The sequence below is a fragment of the Ranitomeya imitator genome, chromosome 6, assembly GCF_032444005.1.
Source record: "Ranitomeya imitator isolate aRanImi1 chromosome 6, aRanImi1.pri, whole genome shotgun sequence".
Classification (NCBI taxonomy): Eukaryota; Metazoa; Chordata; class Amphibia; order Anura; family Dendrobatidae; genus Ranitomeya; species Ranitomeya imitator.
This window is the reverse complement of record NC_091287.1, coordinates 154,129,192-154,155,170: the sequence shown is the minus strand read 5'-3', so window position 1 is coordinate 154,155,170 and position 25,979 is coordinate 154,129,192. Positions and strand designations below refer to the sequence as shown.

The 25,979-nt window shown below is 46.5% G+C and overlaps 1 protein-coding gene across 1 annotated transcript in view; it reads left to right on the top strand.

The window, feature by feature from the left end:
* CDK13 (cyclin dependent kinase 13) overlaps positions 1-22,345 on the top strand; it is a 63,265-nt gene extending 40,920 nt beyond the window's left edge. The window contains exons 9-14 of the mRNA XM_069730212.1: positions 10,792-10,869; positions 15,768-15,884; positions 15,963-16,094; positions 18,622-18,824; positions 19,267-19,716; positions 20,931-22,345. Coding sequence (XP_069586313.1) covers positions 10,792-10,869; positions 15,768-15,884; positions 15,963-16,094; positions 18,622-18,824; positions 19,267-19,716; positions 20,931-21,751 — 1,801 coding nt within the window. The 3' untranslated portion in view covers positions 21,752-22,345. The remainder of the gene's footprint in view (positions 1-10,791; positions 10,870-15,767; positions 15,885-15,962; positions 16,095-18,621; positions 18,825-19,266; positions 19,717-20,930) is intronic.
* Positions 22,346-25,979: the final 3,634 nt, after the last annotated feature.

The window sequence follows — 25,979 nt, the reverse complement described above, 5'->3', positions numbered from 1 at the left end:
ATGGAGAAATTCATTTCTCCGCCTCCTCCGCAGCTGTGCTCCGATCCTCCCTGTGCGAGAGAATCTGAGCATAGACGCATGACACTCGGCTCCCGCTCTGCTGCGAGCAGGAGCCGAGTGTCATTAGCATCGGATGCAATACGCCAGTGTGACGCCGGCCTAATGCAGCAGCCAGGGTCGTCCATCTGGCTAATCGGTACTCAGATACATCCGCTCTTCGCCAGTCGTTACACTGGCTGCCCATTCATTATAGGATCCAATTCAAAGTACTTGTTCTCACCCACAAAGTTCTCCACAGTGCGGCACCCCCTTACATCTCCTCCCTTATCTCTGTCTATCGGCATAACTGACCACTGCGCTCTGCAAATGACTTTCGACTAACCTCTGCACTAATCCGTACCTCCCACTCCCGACTCCAAGACTTCTCCCGTGCTGCGCCAATCCTCTGGAATGCTCTACCTCAAGAAATTGGGACCATCCACAATTTGCATAGTTTTAGGCGCTTCCTCAAAACACATTTGTTCAGGGCGGCCTACCACGTTCACTAATGAAAGTCATTTTATGTGTGAGTGTGCGTGTGTAGCCCATTCACTATCTCCATCTATCCCTCACCCCCTGAAGATGTCTGGACCATCATTGTAAATATACACCTGTACTTTGTATCTCCCCCACCTCATTGTAGATTGTAACTCTCACAAGCAGGGTCGTCTTATTTTTCTTTAATTATTGTATTGTTAACGTTGTTACTTATGACTGTTGTGTTTTGAAACTGTTAAACTGTAAAGCGCTGCAGTATATGTTGGCGCTATATAAATAAAAATTAAGTACCGTATATACTCGAGTATAAGCCAACCCGAGTATAAGCCGACCCCCTTAATTTTGCAACAAAAAACCGGGAAAACTCATTGACTCGAGTATAAGCCTAGGGTGGAAAATGCAGCAGCTACCGGTAAATGCCAAAAATAAAAATAGATACCAATAAGAGTAAAATTAATTGAGACATCAGTAGGTTAAGTGTTTTTTGAATATCCATATTGAATCAGGAGCCCCATGTAATGCTCCATACAGTTCATTATGGCCCCATAAGATGCTCCATATTAAAATATCCCTCATATAATGCTCCATACAGTTCTTTATGGCCCCATAAGATGCTCCATATACAAATATGCCCCATATAATGCTCCATGCAGTTCTTTATGGCCCCATGCAGTTCTTTATTGCCCCATACATGCTCCATATAACGCTCCATGCAGTTCATTATGGCCCCATATAATGCTCCATACAGTTCTTTATGGCCCCATAGATGCCCCATATAATGCTCCATGCAGTTCTTTATGGCCCCATAGATGCCCCATATAATGCTCCATACAGTTCATTATTGCCCCATAGATGCTCCATATAAAACTGTGCCACATATAATGTTCCATACTGTTCATTATTGCCCCATAGATGCTCCATATAAAGCTGTGCCACATATAATGCTCCATACCGTTCATTATTGCCCCATAGATGCTCCATATAAAGCTGTGCCACATATAATGCTGCTGCTGTAAAAAAAAAAAAAAACAGGCATACTCCCCTCTCGTTGCTGCCCCTCACCATCCCGTCTCTCCGCAGTGACTGTACAGGCAGAGGGCAGCGCGCACACTAATACGTCATCGCGCCCTCTGACCTGAACAGTCACAGCAAGAAGACGGAGCGGCGCCTGGCGGGTGGAACGCGGACAGGTAAATATGAAATACTCACCTGCTCCAGTGCGGTCCCTGGCTCCTTCTCCCGGACAGATGGTCTTCGGGCACTGCAGCTTCTTCCTCTGTCAGCGGTCACTGGTACCGCTCATTACAGGAATGAATATGCGGCTCTACCCCTATGGGAGTGGAGTCCATATTCATTACTTTAATGAGCGGTACCACGTGACCGCTGAACAGAGGAAGAGCTGCGGCACCCGAAGACCATGGGACAGGCAGGGGACAGCGCCAGGAGCAGGTGAGTATGTGACAGTCCTCTCTCCCCCTCACCCGCTGACCATGACTCGAGTATAAGCCGAGAGGGGCACTTTCAGCCCAAAAATTTGGGCTGAAAATCTCGGCTTATACTCGAGTATATACAGTAATCCCATCCTGACTCAGTGGATCCCTGAGGAAGTGGCACTGGTGGCCACGAAACGTGCGTTGGGGACCATCGCCCGACCGCCCCCCCCTACCTCTGTGTAGTGGTAAGTGCTAACACCCTTTTTCCACCACCATACTTAATGGCATTACTATAGAATCCCACTGCTTTGGGGTGACCTTGGTTGGATAGTGTAGGTGCTTTTTCTTATGCATACCATTACAAGGGTATTTACATCTGGGGGAGTGGGGGGATGGGCGCTTTTCCAGCATTCCTGGGACATTCATCCTGTGCTCTAGTCATTAGATAATGTAATATTTTGATATATGTTTTTGTATTATTTATGGCAATTAAAGTTTGTTTTATAAATCATTGCTCTGAATTGCTCTCCTTTTGGCATAAAATGTTCAGTTTGTCTGATTTTTCTCTTTATAGGTATATTTTTGAGTAAAATGTTAATTTCTCCTTCGCCTCATTGGGGGACACAGGACCATGGGTTATGCTGCTGTCACTAGGAGGCTGACACTAAGCTGAGACAAAAAAAGGTTAGCTCCTCCCCTGCAGTATACACCCTCATGCTGGCTTCCAGAGACACCCAGTTCAAGCTTAGTGTCCGTAGGAGGCACACTGTTTTTTGATCTCACGATTTTTTCCTTTTTAACTTTCCTATTCCGGACGAAGGGGGCGACGGATTCTTTCAAGGTCCGATCTCCCCCGAAACAGCAACAGGCGAGCACGGGAGTTTCACCTCACCGTATCCTCTCCTGCGACGCGGGAGCCACTGCCTGAGCTGACCTTTTTTTTGGGCGACGGTCTTTTCCCTAAAAGGGCGCCGATCTCCCCACTTTTTACAGACGAGCACTGGGTTTTACCTCCAGTATCCTCCTCTCCAGCCAGGCTTTTTATTGCCGGACATCTGCCCTGTCCACCAGGTTTTACCCTCGGCTGTACAGAGGCTCTATTTCTGTGGCGTCCGTGCAGACCACACTGCATCACCAATGCTCTTCGTGATTCAGGTGGTGGACGGTTCCTCTCCACCCCCCTGTCTGGGGCTGGTGGATAGAGGCTTCCCAACCCCTGCACCGTCCCTGACATCCTAAGGCACCTCTCACCTCCATGGGTAAGTGTCTCGTGGGGGATGGGGGGGGGATCGCCGGTTTTGCGGTCGGAGGGCTCCTCCTGGGTAGCGCACATCGTGGGCTGAAGCATTCCCCTTTTTTTGGCACTTTGCGGCCGCGCACCAGACCGAAGCCGCAAATTTAGCCCCCGGCTTCGGCCTAGCCGCTGGACGCTGCCGATAGGCTCCACCCCGCCCCCCGGTCCTGGCGCTTCTCGCAGCCTCCGAGATCTCTCTCCTGATCTCGGCGGCCATCTTGGTCCCTCCCTGCACGCCGCAGCTCAGCCCTGCCGCAGCGTCTAGGTGTCACAGCGCCCACGTGCAGCCGGTTTCATCTCATGCAACACAGTTTGCCCTCTCAGGACAACGGGACACAGGACCAGGGTAAGGAGACCTCGTCAGCCTCTCCTCTGCAGCGTCGCCCTCTGCTTCCCTACATTATAGACCCTGTGATCTATTTTTTTGCATTAGAATCATGTCCCAGTCAAGGTCCAAAAAATCCTCTAAGGTGCACACGACCTTTTTTTTCTGCGTGTACCACCTGCCAGGCCCCACTTCCTAGGCCTCAAAGTTCTCCCCTCTGCTCTGCCTGCGATGCTCCATGTGCCCAGGAGCCCTCCACCGCCACCGACTCCGGCGTACCTAGTCCCCCCCCCCCCCCCCCGTGGGTCGCCTCACTTTCACAGTCCGTGGATTTTTTAGCCAACGCCATCAAATCCATTCAAAATCCTCCCGGGGAGCGGGGCAATCCGTTACAAGTGTTAAGAGATCCCTCCATAGCAGGGGAATCGTCGGCCAGCAGGGGCCGCTCTCCCCATAAAGAGGCACGGTCATCCAGAAAACGGATCCGCACTACCTCTCCTGAGCGCTCACCTCGCCACTCAGACTCTGGCAGCTCCACCTCTCGCTCACCCTCTTTGGGGGCTCGCAGCGTTCACGACTCTGAACATGAGTCCGAGGTATCATTGGACCCGGAGGCTCCGGAGTTCAGATCCACGGTTGACTCCCTCATTGTAGCAGTCAATCCCGCGCTTAAGGTGGATGATGACTCTAATTCCGCTCCGGAACACGCGGTCTCTTTTACCAGAACTAAGCGTTCCCACAAATCTTTTGCCTCTCACCCAGCTTTTCTGGACATAGTCAGGCGACACAGGGAGCGTCCAGATAAGCGTTTCTCGGGTAAGAAGGACCTGGTATCAAAGTATCCCTTCTCAGCAGATCTCGTGAAAGACTGGACGGATCCCCCTATAGTAGATCCTCCGGTCTCGCGCCTGGCTTCTAATACGCTTCTCTCAGTCCCGGACGGCGCTTCAATTAAGAGTCCCACTGAACTCCAGCTAGACTCTCTAGCTCGCTCAGTGTATGAGGCCTCAGGCTCTTCCCTGTCCCCCTCCTTCGCTGCGGCTTGGGTGACCAAGGCAATGGTTTCCTGGGCGGATGCTCTAGCGAAATCCATTCATGAACAGGACCTCCCGTCTGAGATGGCGGACCTGGCTAAGCAGTTAGCCATGGCTAGTGATTATGTGATGTACGCATCCCTCGACGCGGCGAATTGCGCAGCATCGGCGGCTTCTAACGCTATCGCTATCAGAAGGGCTCTTTGGCTCAGAGAGTGGCGCGCAGATTCCTCCTCTAAAAAATCTCTGATCTCTCTCCCTTTTCAAAGCGGGCGCCTTTTCGGCGAAAAGCTTGACCAGCTTATTTCCGACGCCACAGGGGGAAAGAGCAAGTTCCTTCCCCAACAGAGGCCCAAGGCGGCTTTCCAGCGCCAGCCTTACTTTCGCTTTCGGCCTTTTCGTACCAGCCCAGCCTAGTCCAATCCTACCGGTCTTCCCAGATCGGACCGATCCGCTCGCACAGACAGAGACGCTCGACCCTCCTTCAGGCCGAATCCTTCCTGGTGCGGAAAACCGAGGCAGTCCAGAACCCGAGGTTCCAGACCCCCCAGATTCCCGTCTCAATGACTCGGGAACGGCGCCAGTCGATACCATCAGAGTAGGCGGACGTCTACTCCTTTTTCAGCAAGCCTGGCTCTCCGTCGTTTCCGACGAATGGGTCAGGGATCTGGTATCGTCTGGCTACAAGATAGAGTTCTCCTCTCCTCCTCCAACTCGGTTTTTCCCCTCTCGTCTCCCCAGTTCGGGAGCTCAGTCTCGCGCCCTTCTTTGCGCCATTCACGCTCTCCACCAGAGCGGGGTCATCATTCCGGTCCCGGAACACGAGAGGTTCAAAGGTTTCTACTCAAACCTCTTCGTCGTGCCAAAGAAGGATGGAAAAGTGCGGCCCATTTTGGATCTGAAACTTCTGAACAAGTGCGTAAGAGTCCGGCACTTCAGGATGGAATCGCTCAGATCGGTCATCTCTTCGATGGAAAGAGGGGAATTCTTGGCCTCGATAGACATCAAGGATGCCTATCTTCACATCCCGATTTTCCCGCCTCATCAAAGGTTCCTCCGCTTTGCCGTTCTGGAGGACCACTTCCAGTTCGCGGCCTTACCCTTCGGTCTTGCCACGGCGCCCAGGGTATTCACCAAGGTCATGGCGGCTGTCATGGCCATCCTTCATTCTTGAGGAGTCGTCGTGTTACCTTACTTAGACGATCTCCTCATAAAGGGTCCGTCTTTTCAGGCCTGCGAGGCAAGCGTCCACATTACCCTGGATTCTCTTTCGCGCCTGGGCTGGTTGATCAACTTGGACAAGTCCTCTCCCGTTCCTGCCCGTCGGATCTCCATTCTGGGAATGATCCTGGACACTTCGAGGGGGCTGGTCTTGCTTCCTCGGTCCAAGGCCCAAGCGCTTCAACAGGGAGCCCGAACGCTATGCCATCCTCGTCCGCGAACCATTCGGTTCGCCATGAAGATCCTGGGAAAAATGGTTGCAGCTATCGAAGCGGTTCCCTTTGCTCAACTCCATCTCCGTCCCTTGCAACAGGCTTTGCTGGACAACTGGGACAGGAGTCTCTCATCTCTCGACCGTCCTTGCCCCCTCTCCCCGCGGGTCAGACAATCTCTCGTATGGTGGACCCTGGGCCCATCGCTTCTCCAGGGGAAGTCCTTTCTCCCGATCCGCTGGTTAGTGGTAACCACCGATGCCAGTCTTCTCGGCTGGGGGGCGGTGTTTCTTCACCACTCTGCCCAGGGCCGTTGGACAGTTCGGGAATCCAGACTCCCCATCAACATTCTGGAGATTCGTACTATCAGACTGGCTCTGAGTCGTTTTCACGCCCTGCTCGCGGGTCACCCAATACGAGTCCAATCGGACAACGTCACAGCGGTGGCTTACATCAACCACCAGGGGGGTACCCGCAGCAGGGCGGCGATGCAGGAAGTCTCTCTCATCCTTCGTTGGGCTGAAACCAACCATTCCATTATCTCTGCGGTGCACATTCCGGGAGTCGAGAACTGGGCGGCGGACTTCCTGAGCCGCCAGGGCCTTGCCTCGGGGGAGTGGGAACTCCACCCAGAGGTATTTCATCAGATCTGTCTTCGCTGGGGGACCCCGGATGTGGATCTGATGGCGTCCAGATTGAACGCCAAGGTCCACAACCTCATTGCACGTTCTCGGGATCCCCAGGCCATAGGAGTAGACGCGCTGATTTCTCCATGGCATCAGTTTCAGCTCTCATACGTGTTTCCTCCCCTTCCCTTACTGCCGAAGGTGATCCGAAAGATCAAGACGGAGGGAGTTCCGGTCATTCTGGTCGCCCCAGACTGGCCTCGTCGTGCTTGGTACGCAAAACTCGTTCAGCTCGTAGCCGACGTTCCCTTGCGGTTACCAGACCGCCCAGACCTGCTTCGCCAAGGTCCGATCTACCACCAGAGCTCAGGGGCCCTACGTTTAACGGCGTGGCTGTTGAAACCTGGATTCTAACTCGTGCCGTTTCTCTCAGCATGTCATTCCCACCATGTTAAGTGCTCGCAAGGCGTCTTTCGCCTCTATTTACCACCGCGTCTGGAAAACTTTCTTCTCATGGTGCAGGCTACGAGGGCACCCTCCGCTCGCTTTCTCTATCCCGCGCATCCTGAATTTCCTTCAGTCTGGTCTGGACTCCGGCTTGGCCCTGAGTTCCCTCAAGGGCCAGATCTCAGCGTTATCCGTGCTGTTCCAGCGTAGGATCGCCGCCAACCTTCAGGTCAAGACCTTCATTCAGGGAGTCTCCCATGTGGTTCCTCCCTACAGGATGCCGTTAGAGACCTGGGATCTCAACTTGGTCTTGGGGGTTCTTCAGGAACCTCCGTTCGAACCCCTTCAAGACGTTCCGCTCTCTGTCCTCTCATGGAAGGTTGCCTTCCTGGTTGCGGTGACGTCCATCAGAAGGGTTTCAGAGCTCGCCGCCTTATCCTGCCGGGCACCTTTCCTTGCCTTTCATCAGGACAAAGTAGTCCTACGTCCTTCCCCGGCGTTTCTTCCGAAGGTGGTCTCATCTTTCCATCTTAACGAGGACATCATTCTTCCCCCCTTTTGCCCGCAGCCCAAACATAGGGTCGAGAAGGCTCTCCATACTCTGGACGTGGTACGGGCTCTCAGGAGGTACATTTCCAGAACGGCTCATTTCAGAAAATCGGACGCCCTTTTCGTGCTCCCGGAGGGTCACAGAAAGGGTTTGGCTGCGTCTAAATCCACGATAGCCAGATGGATTCGATCCGCTATCCAGGAATCCTATCGGGTCAGGGGCAGTCCTATCCCGGCGGGGATTAGAGCTCATTCCACTCGGTCGATGGGTGCTTCCTGGGCCATCCGGCACCAGGCAACAGCGGAGCAGGTTTGCAAGGCCGCAACGTGGTCCAGCCTGCATACTTTCACAAAGCATTACAATGTCCACATTCACTCCTCTGCGGACGCGGCCCTTGGCAGGCGTATCCTGCAGGCGGCCGTTGCGCATTTGTAGTCAGATGGTACACGGAGTTATTTGGTTGTATTGTTTCCCTCCCAGGGACTGCTTTGGGACGTCCCATGGTCCTGTTTCCCCCAATGAGGCGAAGGAGAAATAGGGATTTTTGTGTGTACTCACCGTAAAATCCTTTTCTCCGAGCCACTCATTGGGGGACACAGCACCCACCCTGGTAGCCTTACGGCTCGTTACCTTTTTTTTTTGGTCTTTGACTGTTTGTTTGACATGTTATATTCTAATGTTACTTGATATATTGTTGTTATTATCCTACTGCTTTTGCACTGAACTGGGTGTCTCTGGAAGCCAGCATGAGGGTGTATACTGCAGGGGAGGAGCTGACCTTTTTTTGTCTCAGCTTAGTGTCAGCCTCCTAGTGACAGCAGCATAACCCATGGTCCTGTGTCCCCCAATGAGTGGCTCGGAGAAAAGGATTTTACGGTGAGTACACACAAAAATCCCTATTTTTCATTTATTCTATAAACTACTGACAACATGTCTCTGAATTTCCAAGCAATAAATTTTGTATTTTTTTCTGAAAAGGATAAATGGTCAAAATTTAAAAAAACAAAAAAGAAAAGTGCTTTAAGACCTCAAATAATGCAAAGAACACCAGTTCATAATCATTTAGAAACAACAATACTAATGTTTTAACTCAGGAAGCGTTCAGAAATCAATATTTTGTGGAATAACCATGATTTTTAATTACAGCTTTCATGCGTCTTGGCATGCTTTGCACCAGTCTTTCACACTGATTCTGGGCAAAAATGTAAGCAGTTCTTCTTTGTTGGATGGCTTGTCACTATCCATCATCCTCTTGATTACAATCCAGAGGTTTTCAATGGGGTTCAAGTCTGGAGATTGGGCTGGCAATGACTGGGTTCTGATGTGGTGGTCTCTTAATTTTGGCCAGAGCTGTATAAACATTTCCGGGACACCTTGCTCTTTATGCTTGATGTTGCCCACTTGTTGGTGTCCCTATTGCTGAGGTATATAGGCAAATATTTATCCATCATACAATATTTTCAGGGAGGTAGCTGATTGTAGTCATTGTCCTGCTGCAGAATACATTTTTTGGCTAAAGATAGTCATTAAGATCAGGGATGAGCGAACGTGCTTGGTGATACTCTGATATCACTTGAGTATCTGGGTGCTTGGAAGTGTTCAGCACTCGACGAGCATTGGCTGGTGCTCTGACTTGAAGCTTGAATCCCTGTGTCACATGTTTGGCACCTGCTACACAGCCAGTACACTTGCGGGGATCGCCTAGCAGTGACTAATACCCTAGTCATCTTGGTAGTGATTGGCTGGCGGCATTACCCAATCAGAGGTTATAAAGGGATCGGTGCCGCTATGCTCGGCACACTGACGCCATTGCACAGCTCAGGGACAGTTCTGATTGGAGGGGGGAGAGAGCAGTTATCCAGGGCTGTGTGTGCACAGTGTAAGGGGAACCTGTGAGCAGGATTGTGCTGCGTAACCTACAGACAGTGTCAGGTCAGTGCCATTATACTGATTAAAATGATACCTGGGTTGAGTAAATCCATCTTGTGGTTGTTGTTTAATCTTTATTTTCAGGTAATGAGATTCTCGTGCTGCGGGGAGGCCTGTGGGGGGCTTCATGTGGTGCTCTGATTAGGTATTCATCTAAATGGCTTATGATGGGTCACTGATCCCTCACTGACCTGCCCCCTATTTTACATATTGCATATCTTATTGATTTGAAAAAAAAAATTACATTAATCATGCAGATGGCAGCCGGCGTCATTTTGCTAGAGGGAAAATAATTATCTCCACTAAGATGGTGGCGCCTGTGCAGTAGCGATGGATTAGTGACCTGTCATGAGCCATACAGAGGAATATGTAAGTGGAGTAAAAGTGACACCATTGTTCACCCTGCGATCTGGGAGTCAGAGATGCTTCCAGGAATCTTCCCCATGCTGTTCCACTTCCATTCAACACTTTTTCCATCCATTTCAACATTTTCACTGCCCCCAAACTTCCTTGTAAGGTCTGCCTGAAAAATGCTTGAATTTCACATTGTCTCCCATTATACCTGTTAATCGAAACGAGCATGTTAGTGCTCGCTCATCCCTAATTTGAGATCCATCTTCTTCATAATAGAGAGCAAGGAGTTATGTAAGTGTTTATACGGCTTCAACATCATCACCCTCGTCATCATCATCCAGTTTGTGTGGGATATTGGGAAGGGACAGAAGGATTTGCATAAGCCTACATCACAGAAGATCTGTGGTTAGCTTCAAGATGTTTGGAACAACCTCCCTGTAGAATCCCTACAAAAATACATGTGTACCTAGAAGAATTGATTACGTTAATGCTGTTTTGAAGGCAAGGGATGATCAAACCAAATATTTGATTTAGTTTGCACTTTCGTTCATTCACTTTGCATTTTGCTTATTGATAAAGGTAAACTATTAACACTTGTATTTTTTGAACATATTCTTACTTATACCGGTTTTTGCACAGCCACCTATCACAGTACTGTATGTGTGAAATATTGTAGGATAAATCTGAATATCGTAGTTGTTTAGAGGGACATTTGACCTGTTGAAGGCAACATAAGGAAAACCGCAATAATGTAGTTATTGCCTATGCCTCGTGTCTCGTAGACCATTTCAGAAAGGTCTGAGTTAACATAGTCTTCATACTTTGACAGGTGTATTCTTGGTGAGCTGTTTACAAAGAAACCGATCTTCCAGGCAAATCAAGAATTAGCACAACTTGAACTCATAAGGTGAGGATGGGACATGCTTTTAAAACGTAAGAAAATATCAAAGGGAACCTGTCATGTAAGGAATATGCTATTAACCTGCAGATATGCGTTATTCTGAAGGTGAACAGCACTCTGAAGCCGTGCAGCTGCTGCTGGGAAGAATAGAACTTTATTCCTCCCAGGTTTCAGTTGTAGAGATGCGGCTTAAGTCACCACTCAGTACGTAGTGAGTGCTGGCCGTACCCATGCCCCGACACTGACTGGCAGCTGGCTCTGCACTGAGGAGCCCTCTGGCATTCGGTGCCAGGGCTTTGTTATAGCCGCCGCTCACTATTAGCAGTAACCAAAGCTCCGACCGCGCCTCTAGGACTGAAAGCTAGAGGCTGCTGGGAATAATTAAATTAATTTCCTCCTGGTAGAGCTTTCTGTGCAGCGGGCTGCACAGCTATAGAACACTATTAACCTACAGATTAGCTCCATATCTGCAGCTTAAAGGGAACCGGTCATTAGTTTTGTGACATAGCAGCTAAAAATATCACCTTATTCAGCGTCTGCGCTGCATTCCCTAAATCCTTATATAGCCTCCGGACTCCTCCCCCCGTATACTCTAGAAAACCTTGTTAACTACTCCTGCGCTGTATAGTAATCTTCTCAGTCCGGTCTGATTGGCGTGGTTTCGGGCCACACCATCCCTCCCATTGGCTCGTCGTCCTACTTCATGGATGATGCCTCTTGCGTCATCCACATCACCAATCGACATCTCGCGCCTGCTCAGAAATACCGCATTTCGCACCTGCGCAATATACTTTGCCCAACTGCAGGCCAAGACGAAAAACAGAACTGATATGCACCGACACACGTACTTCCGGCTCATATACCAGAACTTCGTTTGCCAACCCATGCGCACTTCTGTTTTTCAGCTTTGCCCGCAGTTGGGCCAAGCAGTTTGCGCAGGTGCGAAACGCCATATTTCTGAGCAGGCGCGATATGATACATGGCGATGTGGATTGTTATCCATGTCAGGAGGACAGCGAGCAGAAGCCGGAGGAGGGATGCAAAGGCCCGAAACCACGCCCATCGGACGGACTGAGAAGATTACCATACAGCACGGGAGAAATTAAAAATGATTTTCAGGAGTATACAAGGGGAGCCAGGGGATTATATAAGGATTTAGGGAATGCATAGCAGACGTTGAATAAGGTGATATTTTTAGCTGCTATTTCACAAAACTGGTGACAGGTTCCCTTTAACAGCATTTTGGGACATGGCTGATTCCCTTTAAGAGCAATGTATGTATATAGAGACCTTTTGTATTTTCTAATTCATTTGTGGACTGCATTATTTTATTCCACAATCTGTGCCAAGGTCTCATTGGACATGTCACCAATTGTCTAAGTAAATATATTTCTAAAGGTGCTATTGACATGAAATTCTCACCAGATGTCTGTAAGAACTAGTGATGGACAAGCATGCTCGCTTCTCAAGTTTCATTTGGTGCTCTGATACGCACCGAGTATCGTGGGTGTGACAGCCAGAAAACATGCGGGGATTGACTATGTATGGCAGGCAATTCCCACATGTGTTTTTTTTTTTTTTTTTTTTTGCTGCGGAGATTGCCTGTCATTTGGGGCGGAGACTTGATTATGTTGTTCAAGCACCCATGATACTCTGTGTGTACCCGAGCACCCAATGCAGACTTGCGTAGCGAGCACACTCGCTCATCACTTGTAACAAACCATCCAATCCACACGGGTAAAGAAATCAAACTATAAATTCCCATCAGTCAAGTTATATGTAATAATGAGAACTGACACAGGGACCAAATATTAAACGCATGAAGAAAGAGATGTGCAAAAAAGCCATGGAAAGTCATGACCCCTGCTGAAATCTATCAGTAATTAGAAGGCAATCTTGCCTAAAAAAAGTGCCTCATTACCAAAATGCTACACTCGAAATATCTCATGACGGGTAACTAGTGAGCTGTCTCAGGACCTTCGCAACCTTATTGGTGCAAAACCTACTGATGGCATTAGTTACAGAAGAATCTCTAAACTACTGAAGGTTCCAATGTGCACTGTTGAAGCCATAATCTGAAACTGTAAAGAACATAATTTCACCATTAACCGGCTATGAGCAGGTGATCTGTGCAAGATTTCAATTTGAAGAGTGGAAAGAATTATCAGAAGATTTGTCCAAGAGCCAAGGACCACATGTGAAGATCTACAGAAAGACCTGCGTACAAATGTTTCAAGGAAAACAATAAGTAATGTACACAATATCAATAGACTGTATGCACTAAGCAAGGCTTCATTGCTGAACAAAAAGCATGTTCAAGAGCGTTTAACGTTTGCTCATAAACATTAGGCAAGCCTGTAAAATACTGTGAGAATAGAGCCTAGTCAGAGGATTCCAAAATTGAACTCTTTTGATGCCGTGATACATGCCATGTTTGGAGGCCAAAAAGCTTCCGGAGACCCCCTGACAGAACGCACCAGACCCACGCTATTGCATTGCAGTTGTCCAGTAATAAATGTTCCATTTAAATGTTGCTGTCAGAGATTGAAAGCAACACACACAAGAGTATCATGGTTGGAAATCTGCACCAGCCTCGGCTGACTGTGTAAGGCTAGTTTCACACTAGCGTTTACCTGATCTGCGGCAGGCTGCGGACTTCCTCCGTGAAGCCCCGCCCTCCGCCACACCTTCGCTGCTAGCTCCGCCTACATCTGCATGCGGCCCGCGTGCGGCTGTATGCGGATGGTGCCGCATGCGTCGTTTTGACGATATGGAAAAAAAAAATGCTACATGCTGCGTCCTACGCTGGTTGCTGCGTCCTACGCTGGTTGCCGCATCGTCAAAACGACGCATGCGGCACCATCCGCATACAGCCGCATGACCTGCGTACCTAATGTTAAATATAGGTATGCGGGCCGCATGCAGATGTAGGCGGAGCTAGCAGCGGAGGTGCGGCGGAGGGCGGGACTTCACGGAGGAAGTCCGCAGCCCGCCGCAGATCAGGTAAACGCTAGTGTGAAACTAGCCTAATATAGTCGGTACCTCAACTCCTGAACCCCCTCCACACTTGAGGACTCCTTCCCCGGAAGTGAATACAGCATCCTATTAAATCAAGAGTTTAAAGTGTCGCTGATGTTTCAGCACACTTTCCATAAATCGATGTTAAAAATGAAGATACTGTAAAATATGTATAAATAAACACAATGCAAAAATCTGTCTTCAGAGAGGCAGGGATGAGGGATTTTCATTCTCTGAGATCCATCTTGCCCTTTTTCTCCCTACCTCTTGCCCTCTTTCTCTTGCTTCCCCCCTCTCTTGTGCCCTCTGTGGCCCCTCCTGCCCCCTATTCTTTCTCTCCTCTTTCTATCTCTCTGGCAGAATCTCATCTCAAATTAAGTAAACTTCATTTCAAATGTTATTGTATTTTGATGTCTATATGTGCATGTTTCAGTGCTGACTTATGAAACATTATTATTCACAGTGTTTGTCTCATAATGGTCATTGTGACCGAACCGTCACAATAACACACGAAGATGGACTATATATATATTTTGTCTAAGAGTCTGTTTGTAACCGAAATCCCGCGTCGCTGATTGGTCACGCCCGACCGGCCTCGACCAATCAGCGTTCATAAATAAACTACATACGTATACTAGAACGAGAATAACATGAAGGACAGTCTGTGAGGGAAAGGATAACAAGGAGGACATTCTGTGAGGGAGAGAACACCATGGAGGACAGTGTGTGTGAGGGAGAGAACAACATGGAGGACAGTGTGTGAGGGAGAGAACAACATGGAGGACAGTGTGTGAGGGAGAGAATAACATGGAGGACAGTGTGTGAGGGAGAGAATAACATGGATGACAGTCTGTGAGGGAGAGAATAAAATTTTTCCCTGTTTTTAAGTTATCATATGGTAAAATAAATGGTGTCTTTGAAAACTATAAGTCATGCTGTAGAAAACAAGCTGTCATACAGCTATAGATGACTAATAAAGTTTTGACTCTTAAAATAAAGACAGGAGAAAAACATTGGCAGTGTGTCCAATGGATTAAAATATAAATGTAAGCACCAATGTTTATATGAATACTAGATGGTGGCCCGATTCTAACGCATCGGGTATCTACTATATAATCGTCTAATTCTGTCTGTTTGTCTGTAACGGACATCCCACGTCGCTGATTGGTCTTGCCAGCTGCCTGTGACCAATCAGCAAATGCGCAGTCCGGCTGCGAATTGGCACGGGATTTGAACCACGCTTCGCTGATTGGTCGCGGTCGGGCGCGACCAATCGGTGATATTTGCGCGGGATTTAAACACCGCTTCACTGATAATGTATATATTTTACCCGGAAAATCCTGTGTATTCATTGCATTATTCTTAAATCCTCATAAATAAACTACATACATAATCTAGAATACCCGATGCGTTAGAACCGGGCCACCATCTAGTGTAATAATATTTATCTTTGTTCACTTTATTCTGGAGTGGCGGATTTTTTATATTTTGTAAAAAGTAACCTGAATCACCAGGTTGCCTTTATTGTATATGTTAGTAATTTGTAGCCGTGTTTGGCTGTTTTATTTCACTCCAGCAGACATTCACAGCCACCTGTGTTTTTCTTACCAGATGGGTCGGGGACCCCTGTTCTGGAGATGTGGATCACACCTTTGGGATCCACACTTGTCAGACATTCGTGGCATATCCGGACGTTTGTCATAAATGTCCAAAGTGTCCCTTTTTAATTACAATCCTAAACATAGAGAACCTGTAAATGGATGACCAGAAATATGGCTGCATGTGTGTTTTGTCTATATGTTACCGATGATGAATTATTGTAGACTAGTAGTCTTAGATTTCCTTAAGCACTTACCTTTTTCTATTTGTCTGGATTTCTCCCTAAGCCGCATGTGTGGTAGTCCATGTCCTGCTGTATGGCCTGATGTGATAAAGTTACCATATTTCAACACCATGAAACCAAAGAAGCAATATCGCCGAAAACTCAGAGAAGAGTTTGCTTTGTAAGTATAGGCTGAAAGTGTCATCCAGGCTATTTAATGTCAGTGGTACAGAATACAAGCCTTTGCTTTGTTTTGCAGCATACCCACTGCAGCATTAGATTTGTTTGATCATATGCTAGCACTGGATCCCAGCAAACGGTGTACAGCTGAACAGGCCATGCAGTGCGAGTTCCTTCGTGACGTAGATCCATCAAAAATGGCACCGCCCGAGTAAGTAATGCGTAGCACTCCCTTTCACTATTCAGTGGTTTACACCTGTAGATCCATAGGATTATTGCAATGAAATCTGCTTTCTATTGTGTGTATTTTGCTGTTGTGGAAACTTTTCAGTGGATAAATCCTGTGTGGAAATCTCACTCCACAGCAATTCTTAGACAACATATGTGCAACTTAGTGTTGTTCCATTATTTTAGAGCTGTGATGAACGGCCGCGTCACAGACAATATTTAGGAAAACTGAGGGCACAACTAATATAGTGGGATCACCAACTACGCACCTGAGCCAGACATGAGTGTAGGAAGAACAGGAGGTGTGCAATAAAGTTGGGATCACCAAAAATATGTAATATAAATCTTTATTAATGTAACCTGAACAAACAGTAGACATGAAAATGAAAAACTAATAAAGTAATAATAAATAATAATAAAGTACTAATAAAGTTCCTGGTAATCTCCCCCCTCCCACTCCCTGTGCGCCCGCCCGCTGGCATTAAAATACTTACCCAGCTCCCTCGGCGCTTCCATCCTCTCAGCGTCACAGCTCTTCCTGTATGAGCGGTCACGTGGTGCCGCACATTACAGTGATGAATATGCGGCTCCACCTCCCATAGTGGTGGAGCCGCATATTCATTACTGTAATAAGTGGCACCACGTGACCGCTCATACAGGAAGAGCTGCGACGCTGAGAGGATGGAAGCGCCGAGGGAGCTAGGTAAGTATTTTAATGCCAGCGGGCGGGCGCACAGGGGGTGGCAGGGGGGAGATTACCGGGAACTTTATTTTAACAACAAAAAAATTTTCATTTCTTCTCTCCAGCGAACGCTGCTGGGAAGAAGGAATGAATTCTGGATTCAGCACCCAAAGCAGGGGACAGCGCTTAACTCTAGCGCTGTCTCCTGCACGGTGTGTGTGGTACCCAGTCGGCACACGGCTGCCGCACGTGTGCCACGTGAGCACAGAGACACACGGACACGGATAACTCCGGTACCGATTTTTTTTTTTTTCCGGTACCGGAATTATCTGGATGTGTGGGACAGGCCTTAAGGTACCTTCACACATAACGATATTGTTAACGATATCGTTGCTATTTGTGACGTAGCAACGATATCGTTAATGAAATCGTTCTGTGTGACAGCGACCAACGATTAGGCCCCTGCATGGAGATCGTTGGTCGCTGAACAAAGTCCAGAACTTTATTTCGTCGCTGGACTCCCTGGAGACATCGCTGGATCGGCGTGTGTGACACCGATCCAGCGATGTCTTCACTGGTAACCAGGGTAAACATCGGGTAACTAAGCGCAGGGCCGCGCTTAGTAACCCGATGTTTACCCTGGTTACCATGCTAAAAGTAAAAAAAACAAACACTACATACTTACCTACAGCCGTCCGTCCTCCAGCGCTGTGCTCTGCACTCCTCCTGTACTGTCTGTGAGCCGGAAAGCAGAGCGGTGACGTCACCGCTCTGCTTTCCGGCTCACAGACAGTACAGGAGGAGAGCAGAGAAGCAGAGCGCAGCGCTGGAGGACAGACAGTGGTAGGTAAGTATGTAGTGTTTGTTTTTTTTACTTTTAGCATGGTATCCAGGGTAAACATCGGGTTACTAAGCGCGGCCCTGCGCTTAGTTACCCGATGTTTACCCTGGTTACCGGCATCGTTGGTCGCTGGAGAGCGGTCTGTGTGACAGCTCTCCAGCGACCAAACCGCGACGCTGCAGCGATCCGAATCGGTATCGCTGCAGCGTCGCTTAATGTGAAGGGGCCTTTACTGTGGGTTACCTGAGCGAGCTCCTTGGAGGAGGGTGTTGATCCTTATCTGGACACCTCTGGTGCTGTATCATAGCATTTTTTACTTTTTCATTGTTTTTAATTTTCATGTCTACTTTTTGTTCATGTTGTTTTAATAAAGATTTATTTATATTATATATTTTTGGTGATCCTGACATTTTTTTACACACCTCCTTACTTCCTACACTCGCATTACAGACAAGTCGCAGTCTATAGCAGGTGAGTTGTGTGCGACTTGTGGCCAGCAAGTGAATGCAAATGATGCATCGGGCCCTAAATCCCCAAAGAAATAGAATCATTTAGACAGAACCCCTGCTGTATCCATTTACTCAAGGCGCCACTGAGAATTAAGGCCCTTTTTATTATGATTGCTATCAAAAGATGTATTGATGGCCATTAACCCATTATCTACCAATGTCCTTTTTTGGGGACACCTAATCTTTAGCTTCTATCAACTAAGATTTTATAATTTTTATAATTAGGTCCAATTTTTTGTGTTTGTAAAATTAACGTTTTCAAAATAGGAAATCATGTCATTGTCATTTTTTAATTGAATATTGGGACGCCCTTTTCTGAAAAATCCGTACTTGTAAAAATTTTAATTTGGCAAGTAATGGGTTAGTCTGCTGTTTAATGTCTGTTAAACATTTAACTTTATTTTTTTTATACGTAATTGACATTTGTCTATATTGTTTATAAATGTGTGTAATAACTGTATTTTTTATATATATACAGCCTTCCTCTTTGGCAAGATTGCCATGAATTATGGAGTAAAAAGCGAAGAAGACAGAAACAAATGGGAATGGCTGATGATGCAATAGCACCAAAACTACCGAGAAAAGACTTATCTGTAGGTCTGGATGATAGCAGAAATAGCACACCCCAGGGAGCACAGACATCTTCTCAAAAAACTCAGGGATTTCCTGGTGTTGGATTAGGTAAGAAGGACATGTTTAGTATTTGTGCCAAAATCTCTTTGGGGTACCTTTATATGAAGTGATACACTTGGGTACTGCCCTTGTCAGGGTAGGAGCAATTCATGGGGCACGAAAGGGTTAAATCTAGATGATCCCTGTTATATCTGCTCCTACTATTCTGCCTGGAGGAACAGGTCTCATCATGGCACATTGGTGAGATGGAATTCTTTTATATGGACACTGATTTATTGAGCACTTGCACTGCATATTATTGTATTGATGGTGGTCCTTGTGTGTTCATTTTTATTGTAGCTTTTAATTTTACGCAATTATATGATTATCTCTCTGGTAATATTGAGGATGGGATTCATCATGTTCCTAAAACCAGTCAAATGGTTTGACAAGTTCTCACCGTAGATTCCACAATGTATACTGATTGATATTTATACTTTTGTTTTTGAAGGTCTCTTAAGTAGCGGTCAGCAGCTGAATCCGAGTCAAATGGCTATATTGTTTAACTTACTGCAGTCCCAGACGAATGTCAGTATGGCGCAGTTTGCCCAGGTTATGAACATTAAGGTGAACCCTGAAACTGAGCAGCAGCTGAATAATCTGAATCTTCCAGCTGGTATTCTAGCATCAAGTAATAAAGCACCAGAATCTAAAGAAGAGCTCCTTCTCCCAGCTGCAGCCCCCTCTGCCGAGCTGGCTTCCACACCAGCATTGACGTTACCGAAGACCACGGGAGAAGCGTCTCAAACACCTATTCAAAGCACCTTTGCTGTCTTATTGTCTCAGATGTTGAAAGAACAGGAGCAAAAACAAGGTGCTGAGGTAGCCGAGGTGGTCCCTGAGAATAAGGTAGTTGAGGAGACCCTAAAGCCCATGCGACCTCCCAGTCCTGCGCCTACTGGTACGTAATGTGACTGCTTGAACAGTAAAGATAGAAGAAATGTGTAAAGCCAAGCCTTTTCCTGAAACGTCATTTAGTTTTTTGTATGTTAAAATCTAAATGTGGTTCCAGCCAGCTTTTTACAATACCAAAAGGTGTTGATGACCGTCGTTCGTATGTCAGACCTAGAACGCACCATGGAGTATAAAGTAATAGTGTATTGTAAGACTATTAATGTATAGGTATATACATATGTCCATGGTCTTTTTACAGTAGGCCATGCTGCTTGAGTTGACGGCTCTGCAGGTTCTTGTGCTGACTTGTGCGATCACATGTGTCATGGTGGCTCGGGCTGTTCTGCTGTAGTAACATGGCCACTGGAAGGTTCTGTTTTCTGTTACTGTTTAGTATGTGAGTGAGCAGGATACAGCGCAACAGGAGAAACATTTGCTAATAATGGAAGAACACATGCATTATATAATCCAAATGAAGTGTACACCAATTGGCTGGTGCCGTGTGTGAATCCGGCGCTATGTCTCCCATTGCAGCCAATCGGTGGCTACAGATTGGCTGCAGCTCTTCAGTATTCCATCAGAAAAGGTGTCTATGTTGGTATAATGAGAGTTGCAGCCAATAATCACATAATAATCACAGCTACATAATAAAAACAAGTACAATAATCTTAATACAAGTCATAACTGGTACAGGAGGAGAGAGGACCCTGCCCGTGAGGGCTCACAATCTACAAGGGATGGGTGAGGATACAGTAGGTGAGGGTAGAGCTGGTCATGCAGCGGTTTGGTCGATCGGTGGTTACTGCAGGTTGTAGGCTTGTCGGAAGAGGTAGGTCTTCAGGCTCTTTTTGAAGGTTTCGATGGTAGGCGACAGTCTATGTTGTGGTAGAGAATTCCAGAGTAGGGGTGATACGCGAGAGAAATCTTGTATGCGATTATGGGAAGAGGAGATAAGAGGGGAGTAGAGAAGGAGATCTTGTGAAGATCGGAGGTTGCGTGTTGGTAAGTACCGGGAGACGAGGTCACAGATGTATGGAGGAGACAGGTTGTGGATGGCTTTGTGCGTCATGGTTAGGTTCATAAAGTGTCTAAAACACATAAGTATGGTGCAAGTCATAAAAGTTGTTGTTTTTGGTGCAAATTGCATGCATTTAGCCTGACAAATCTCTCCTATTGTCTACAAAAATGTCTACTTTTTTTTTTTTTTTTTCCTTGTTTTAGTTGAAGATGTCAGTGAGGCCATTCTTGAGCCGACTCTGAAAGACCTACCAAATGAACAAAACCTTCCTCATATCTTGCCTCCAGATCAGCGGCCTCCTGAGCCACCAGAACCCCCTCCTGTGGGTGAGGAAGACCTTGATTACCGGACAGAGAGGCAGCAGGTACAGCATTCCAGTGTGCCTGCTGGTGACGACCATGCACAAGTGAAGGCAGCACTCTTAGAGATTATTGCTCATCACCAGGCTCAGGAACAGGACAACATTGGTACAGATTACACTGGGGGGGCATCTTTTCTGAAGGCACCGGACTGCACTGAAAATTTTGGACAAACTTTTCTGCCATCCACATACAGCAGTGACATGGCTGCTAACGTGCCAGGTGTTTCTGTTTTGGAAGGACATCTTGAAAATCACCCTGTCGACAACTACAGTACTTCATCTCACATCAGTACCCAGCTCCCAGCACATCCGCATCCGGCTTTTCCTGAGCCCTTTTGTAACTCTGCCACCACTTACAGGGAAAGCTACCTCAGTGCTGGCTCCATGTTATTCAGTGGTGATAAAGACCACAGATTTGAGTATAGTCAAAGCCCAACAATGCTTTTGGGAAACAATCTCCCTGCAGGGTTGGACAATCGTAACTTGCCAACAAAAATGCCTAATTTTGGCTTCAGCACTAATGTACCAGAACATCTTGGTTTACCCGCTATAATGCACAGACCGGCGTGGGCATCTCCTCACCAGGGTCCCCCCTTCTCTCAAGGACATGGAGGACATATGGGCACCTATGTCAGAGGTCGGGGGAGGGGTTTACCATTCTAATTAATTTCCCCCCTTCCCCTCAGGCTAAATATTTCTATCTGGAATGACTTTTTACTTTTCGTCATGGCTGCATTTTACAGCAGCTGTATAGTAGACTTGATAACTGATTGGACTACAGCTTTATTTTTATGTATAAAATGGTCATGCAATACAACAGCACCCAGTGGGAGGTATGGGGATAACTGCAATTGATTCTGCGTTTGAGAGCTCAATAATTTACACCTGCTAGCGAAAATCTTTATTTTGTACCTTCATTTTTAGTTCGATATTCATTTTAAGGAAATCCGTTTAGTTTTGTCCCCTCGCACTTGCAGAAGTTTTGCAGAATTTAGCACATTCGTGCTTATTTTTTGTACATTTGGACCAATATTTGGTAACGCCAGGGCAGTGCTTTACTTCCTTGATATCTGTTTCTTTGTACTACCTTTTAGTCAAAGGTCACTGTCCATTCTCACAGCTTTGTGTCATTGTGAAATGTGCTCATTACAGACAAAAAAAAATCCTAAACACATTTTCCTTGTGATGCAAACGTTTTATCAACTGTTTTGTTTCCATCAAGTGTAAGGAAATAAACGTTGATTAAAACGCTCAGAAGTCTGATCTTGCATGAGATGTTATGAGTCTCGCACTTGAACTGTGATTCATTCTTAAAATCATATCGCGTGGTGTAATGAATTGCTGTATACCTGCGTACCTTTAAGTGTGCCAAATTAATTCATCTGTACTTTCAACATACTTTGCATAAATCAGTAGTACAGGTAAATACAAGAAATTTTTGTAATATTTCAGATTGGAGAAATTTGCTCCCTTCCATATTTATGGCACTTCTTCCCCTGCCTCCTGGAATAGTCACTCACACTGAAAAACTAGCTCAGATCCCTAATGCTCAGACCAGATAGATCACAGCGGTCACGTGACACAGGCCATTCTGCTCTGTGGGGAAGGGAGGAGCAGGGAGAGGATACAGGCAGAGGTAAACTTTCTAACACATGTTTTACTTCTTTCCAGGGCAGATTCGCATCCACACAGCTCAGCTGTGCTGTATAATTTCTGCCATGCTGTTACTGCTTGTCTCTGTATGCTAAAAAAAATAATATATATATATATATATATATATATATATAGCAGGAATCCAAGTTTGTGTGCGGTTAGGAGACCTCATAGCTCTAATCTCCTTCCACAAGTCTGCAAAGTAGAGAGTCTTGAAAGCAAGGCAAACACAACAGGCGATGATACGAGTGTGTGATCATGCTATCATCGGGAAACGTCCCATATAATAAGCCTGTAACTGGAAAAGTGTGGGACACACTAATGCTCGCACAAAGCTAAACCACTAATCAGAAAATAGTGCCATAGCCCAAATATATAGAAATTCATAGAAAATTGTATTCAATAAATATAAAACAAAGAACATAGGCAGAAAAATGGGGGGTGTGGCGGGATATGTGGCAACACACAGCATGGAAACAAGAAGTACGTACAGTAGCAATCCCCATGTATGAACACGGTATATAGTGACAAATAGAGTACATAAGGCTTAATGTACAGAGAGTTCCACAACAATAATAATATAGCAATGTCACATTTTTAGGTTAGGAACCTACTGTGTACAGATAGAAGTGTAAACATACCAGTGATACTCAGGGGATCGCGCTGCCTCCAAACCCACCCCAACGCGCGTTTCAGTAATATCCTTCTTCAGGGGCGTCTGTAGAGAGTAGAGAGTCTGCAGTGGGGATGTATTCCTCACATACTCACACAGGACAGCTTATTTAGAAGTGTCTTGAAAGTACAGTTACCCTTTTATAGGGGATTGTCACATTTTGGGATATAATATTATTTATGTATTTTGCACCTTTTTGCTTTTACAGGCTCATTGCTTCCCTGCACACTTAACTTTTAATGTGGTCTGTTCCCAGAAAGACATAAAAAAAAGTTACAAACTTTCCTGTTAGACTATCAGAACGAGCCCACTGACCGGAGGAACATGTGACCAAACCTGTCCATCAGCCTCCTCCAATTGTAAAACGCCTCATGAGAAAGCTGCCTTTTTATTGGACCAGGCTGATGGCTCGGTCACATGCTCTTCCACCAGAAGCCATTGTATGGACAGAAGTGCTGGTCCGTGTCTGAGGAAAGCTGCACTAACAAGACCTAGTGGCCAACCCCTTTAACTGTGAATCTGTGGGCTCACTCTGACATTCTTGACAGGAAAGTTTGTGACTTTTTGTCTTTTTCTGGGCTCTTCTCAGCTGATCTTTGGGCACAGACTACATTAAAGTTGAATGTGCAGGAGCAGAATTTTATAATGAAACTTTGCAAAAAATATTTTTAGCCCCAAATACACACATTGAAGTTAAAAAAGAAAAGCCTCAAAATGTGGCCACAACCCCTTTAGGGAACGTGCTCGTCAAGGCAAGCATTGGGGTTTTTTTTTTTTTATAGGGTTCTTTATATATTTTTTCCTGAAATAGGTGGGGAGGATCTTACAGGGAATCTATGAATAGATTAATCCGAGGACTCAAAAAGATAATGCATCAAAGTTGATTTATTAAAGTCACAACCAGTCATATAGGATGCCTTTTTTTTTTTTTTCACCTCATTTTGGCCCTACAAACTGCGGCCACCGCCATTAGGGGCTTATCTACAAATTCTGTAATGCTGTAGATAAGCCCCCGATGTAACCTGAAAGAGAAGAACAACAAGTTAGATTATACTCACCCAGTGGCGGTCCTGGTTTAGTCCAGTCCGATGGGCGTCGCGGTCCGGCGCCTCCCATCTTCATACGATGACGTCCTTTTCTTTTCTCTCTGCCGCCTCCTGCGCAGGCGTAATTCTCTGCCCTGTTGAGGCCAGAGCAAAGTACTGCAGTGCGCTGGCAAAGGTCAGAGAGGCCCAGCGCCTGCGCACTGCAGTACTTTACGCTGCCCTCAAAAGGCCGCAACAGTATGAAGATGGGAGGCGCCGGACCTGCGACGCCCATCGGACCCGGACCGCCCCTGGGTGAGTATAATCTAACCTCTTTTTCTCCTCTTTCAGTTTACATCGGGGGCTTATCTACAGCATTATAGAATGCTATAGATAAGCCCCTGATGGTGGTGGCCGCAGTTTATAGGGCCAAAATGAGGTGACAGATTCCCTTTAAAGCTGTAGGGCACCATTTGAAAAAAAAAGGTTATATAAGTGGACAAACCTTTTAAAGGAGTTAGTAAGTCCTACCCTAGTGTCCTTCTTTGTTGCTTTTGGCTATCATCAGTGTGGGAGCAAGTGCCAGAGAATTCTGCAGCCCTTGATCTCGCACCAAAGACTGTGGCCAAGAAAGCAGAACATCACAGTCTTCTAGGTAAGCCCACGATCTGGACATGAGTAAGAGCAAAAGTTCATAACAGGAGCAGTTCCCATGAGAATACCGCCAGGAGCTCAGTTAACGGACAGCCGAGCCCTACAGCAAGGGTCTCTGTCCCTACCGATTCTGGCTGTTTAACCCTTTAGATGCTGTGGCCAATAGCATCTAGATGGTTATGAGGGGAAGGTGGCGCCCTCTCATTCCGTCAACCTCCCCTTCATGATGTGAACATAAGGTGCTAATGGTTGTAGTGGCTTCCTTGCCTGCCAGTTATTGTGGCCCGAAGGCCCTGCAATAAGCATCAAAGAATATTGGACCCATAATCCGCATACTGATAGCCGTGCATTAAACTCAGATTTTTGGATAATGAAGTGGCTGTTGATGCAGCTCGTGATTTTTCTGCGTGCCACACAACTTGATCGATATGGAAATTATGCATTGTACATGTCCAAATGCCCATCTCGCGCCAATAGCATGTGCTTCTGTTTAGCCCTATTTTTTTTTTCTCCGTGCACGACAGACGCTTTGAAGTGATTCCAGGTTCATGATTTCAGTACACATCTACCCGTTTTGCTGATGGGCACCTGCTATGCTGTTAATTTTTGCATCAATTTCCTTAATATTAATCAACTCCTGGATGTGTGTAACAACAATTGGTGGTAAAAATTGTGTATTGGTTTTTCTTTCCCCCATCAACAGTCCCTTTTGTTACATCACTTCTGCACCAGTTCATGTATACTGTTTTTTTGCTGGAATATAAAAGGCTGGAAATTGACAAGCAAAATTGTCCCATTTCTTTAATGGCCCCTTTTACTATTGTAATTCTTTTGTTCCATTAAATACATCATGTTGGACAAAACCGAACACTGCTACCCTGTGCAA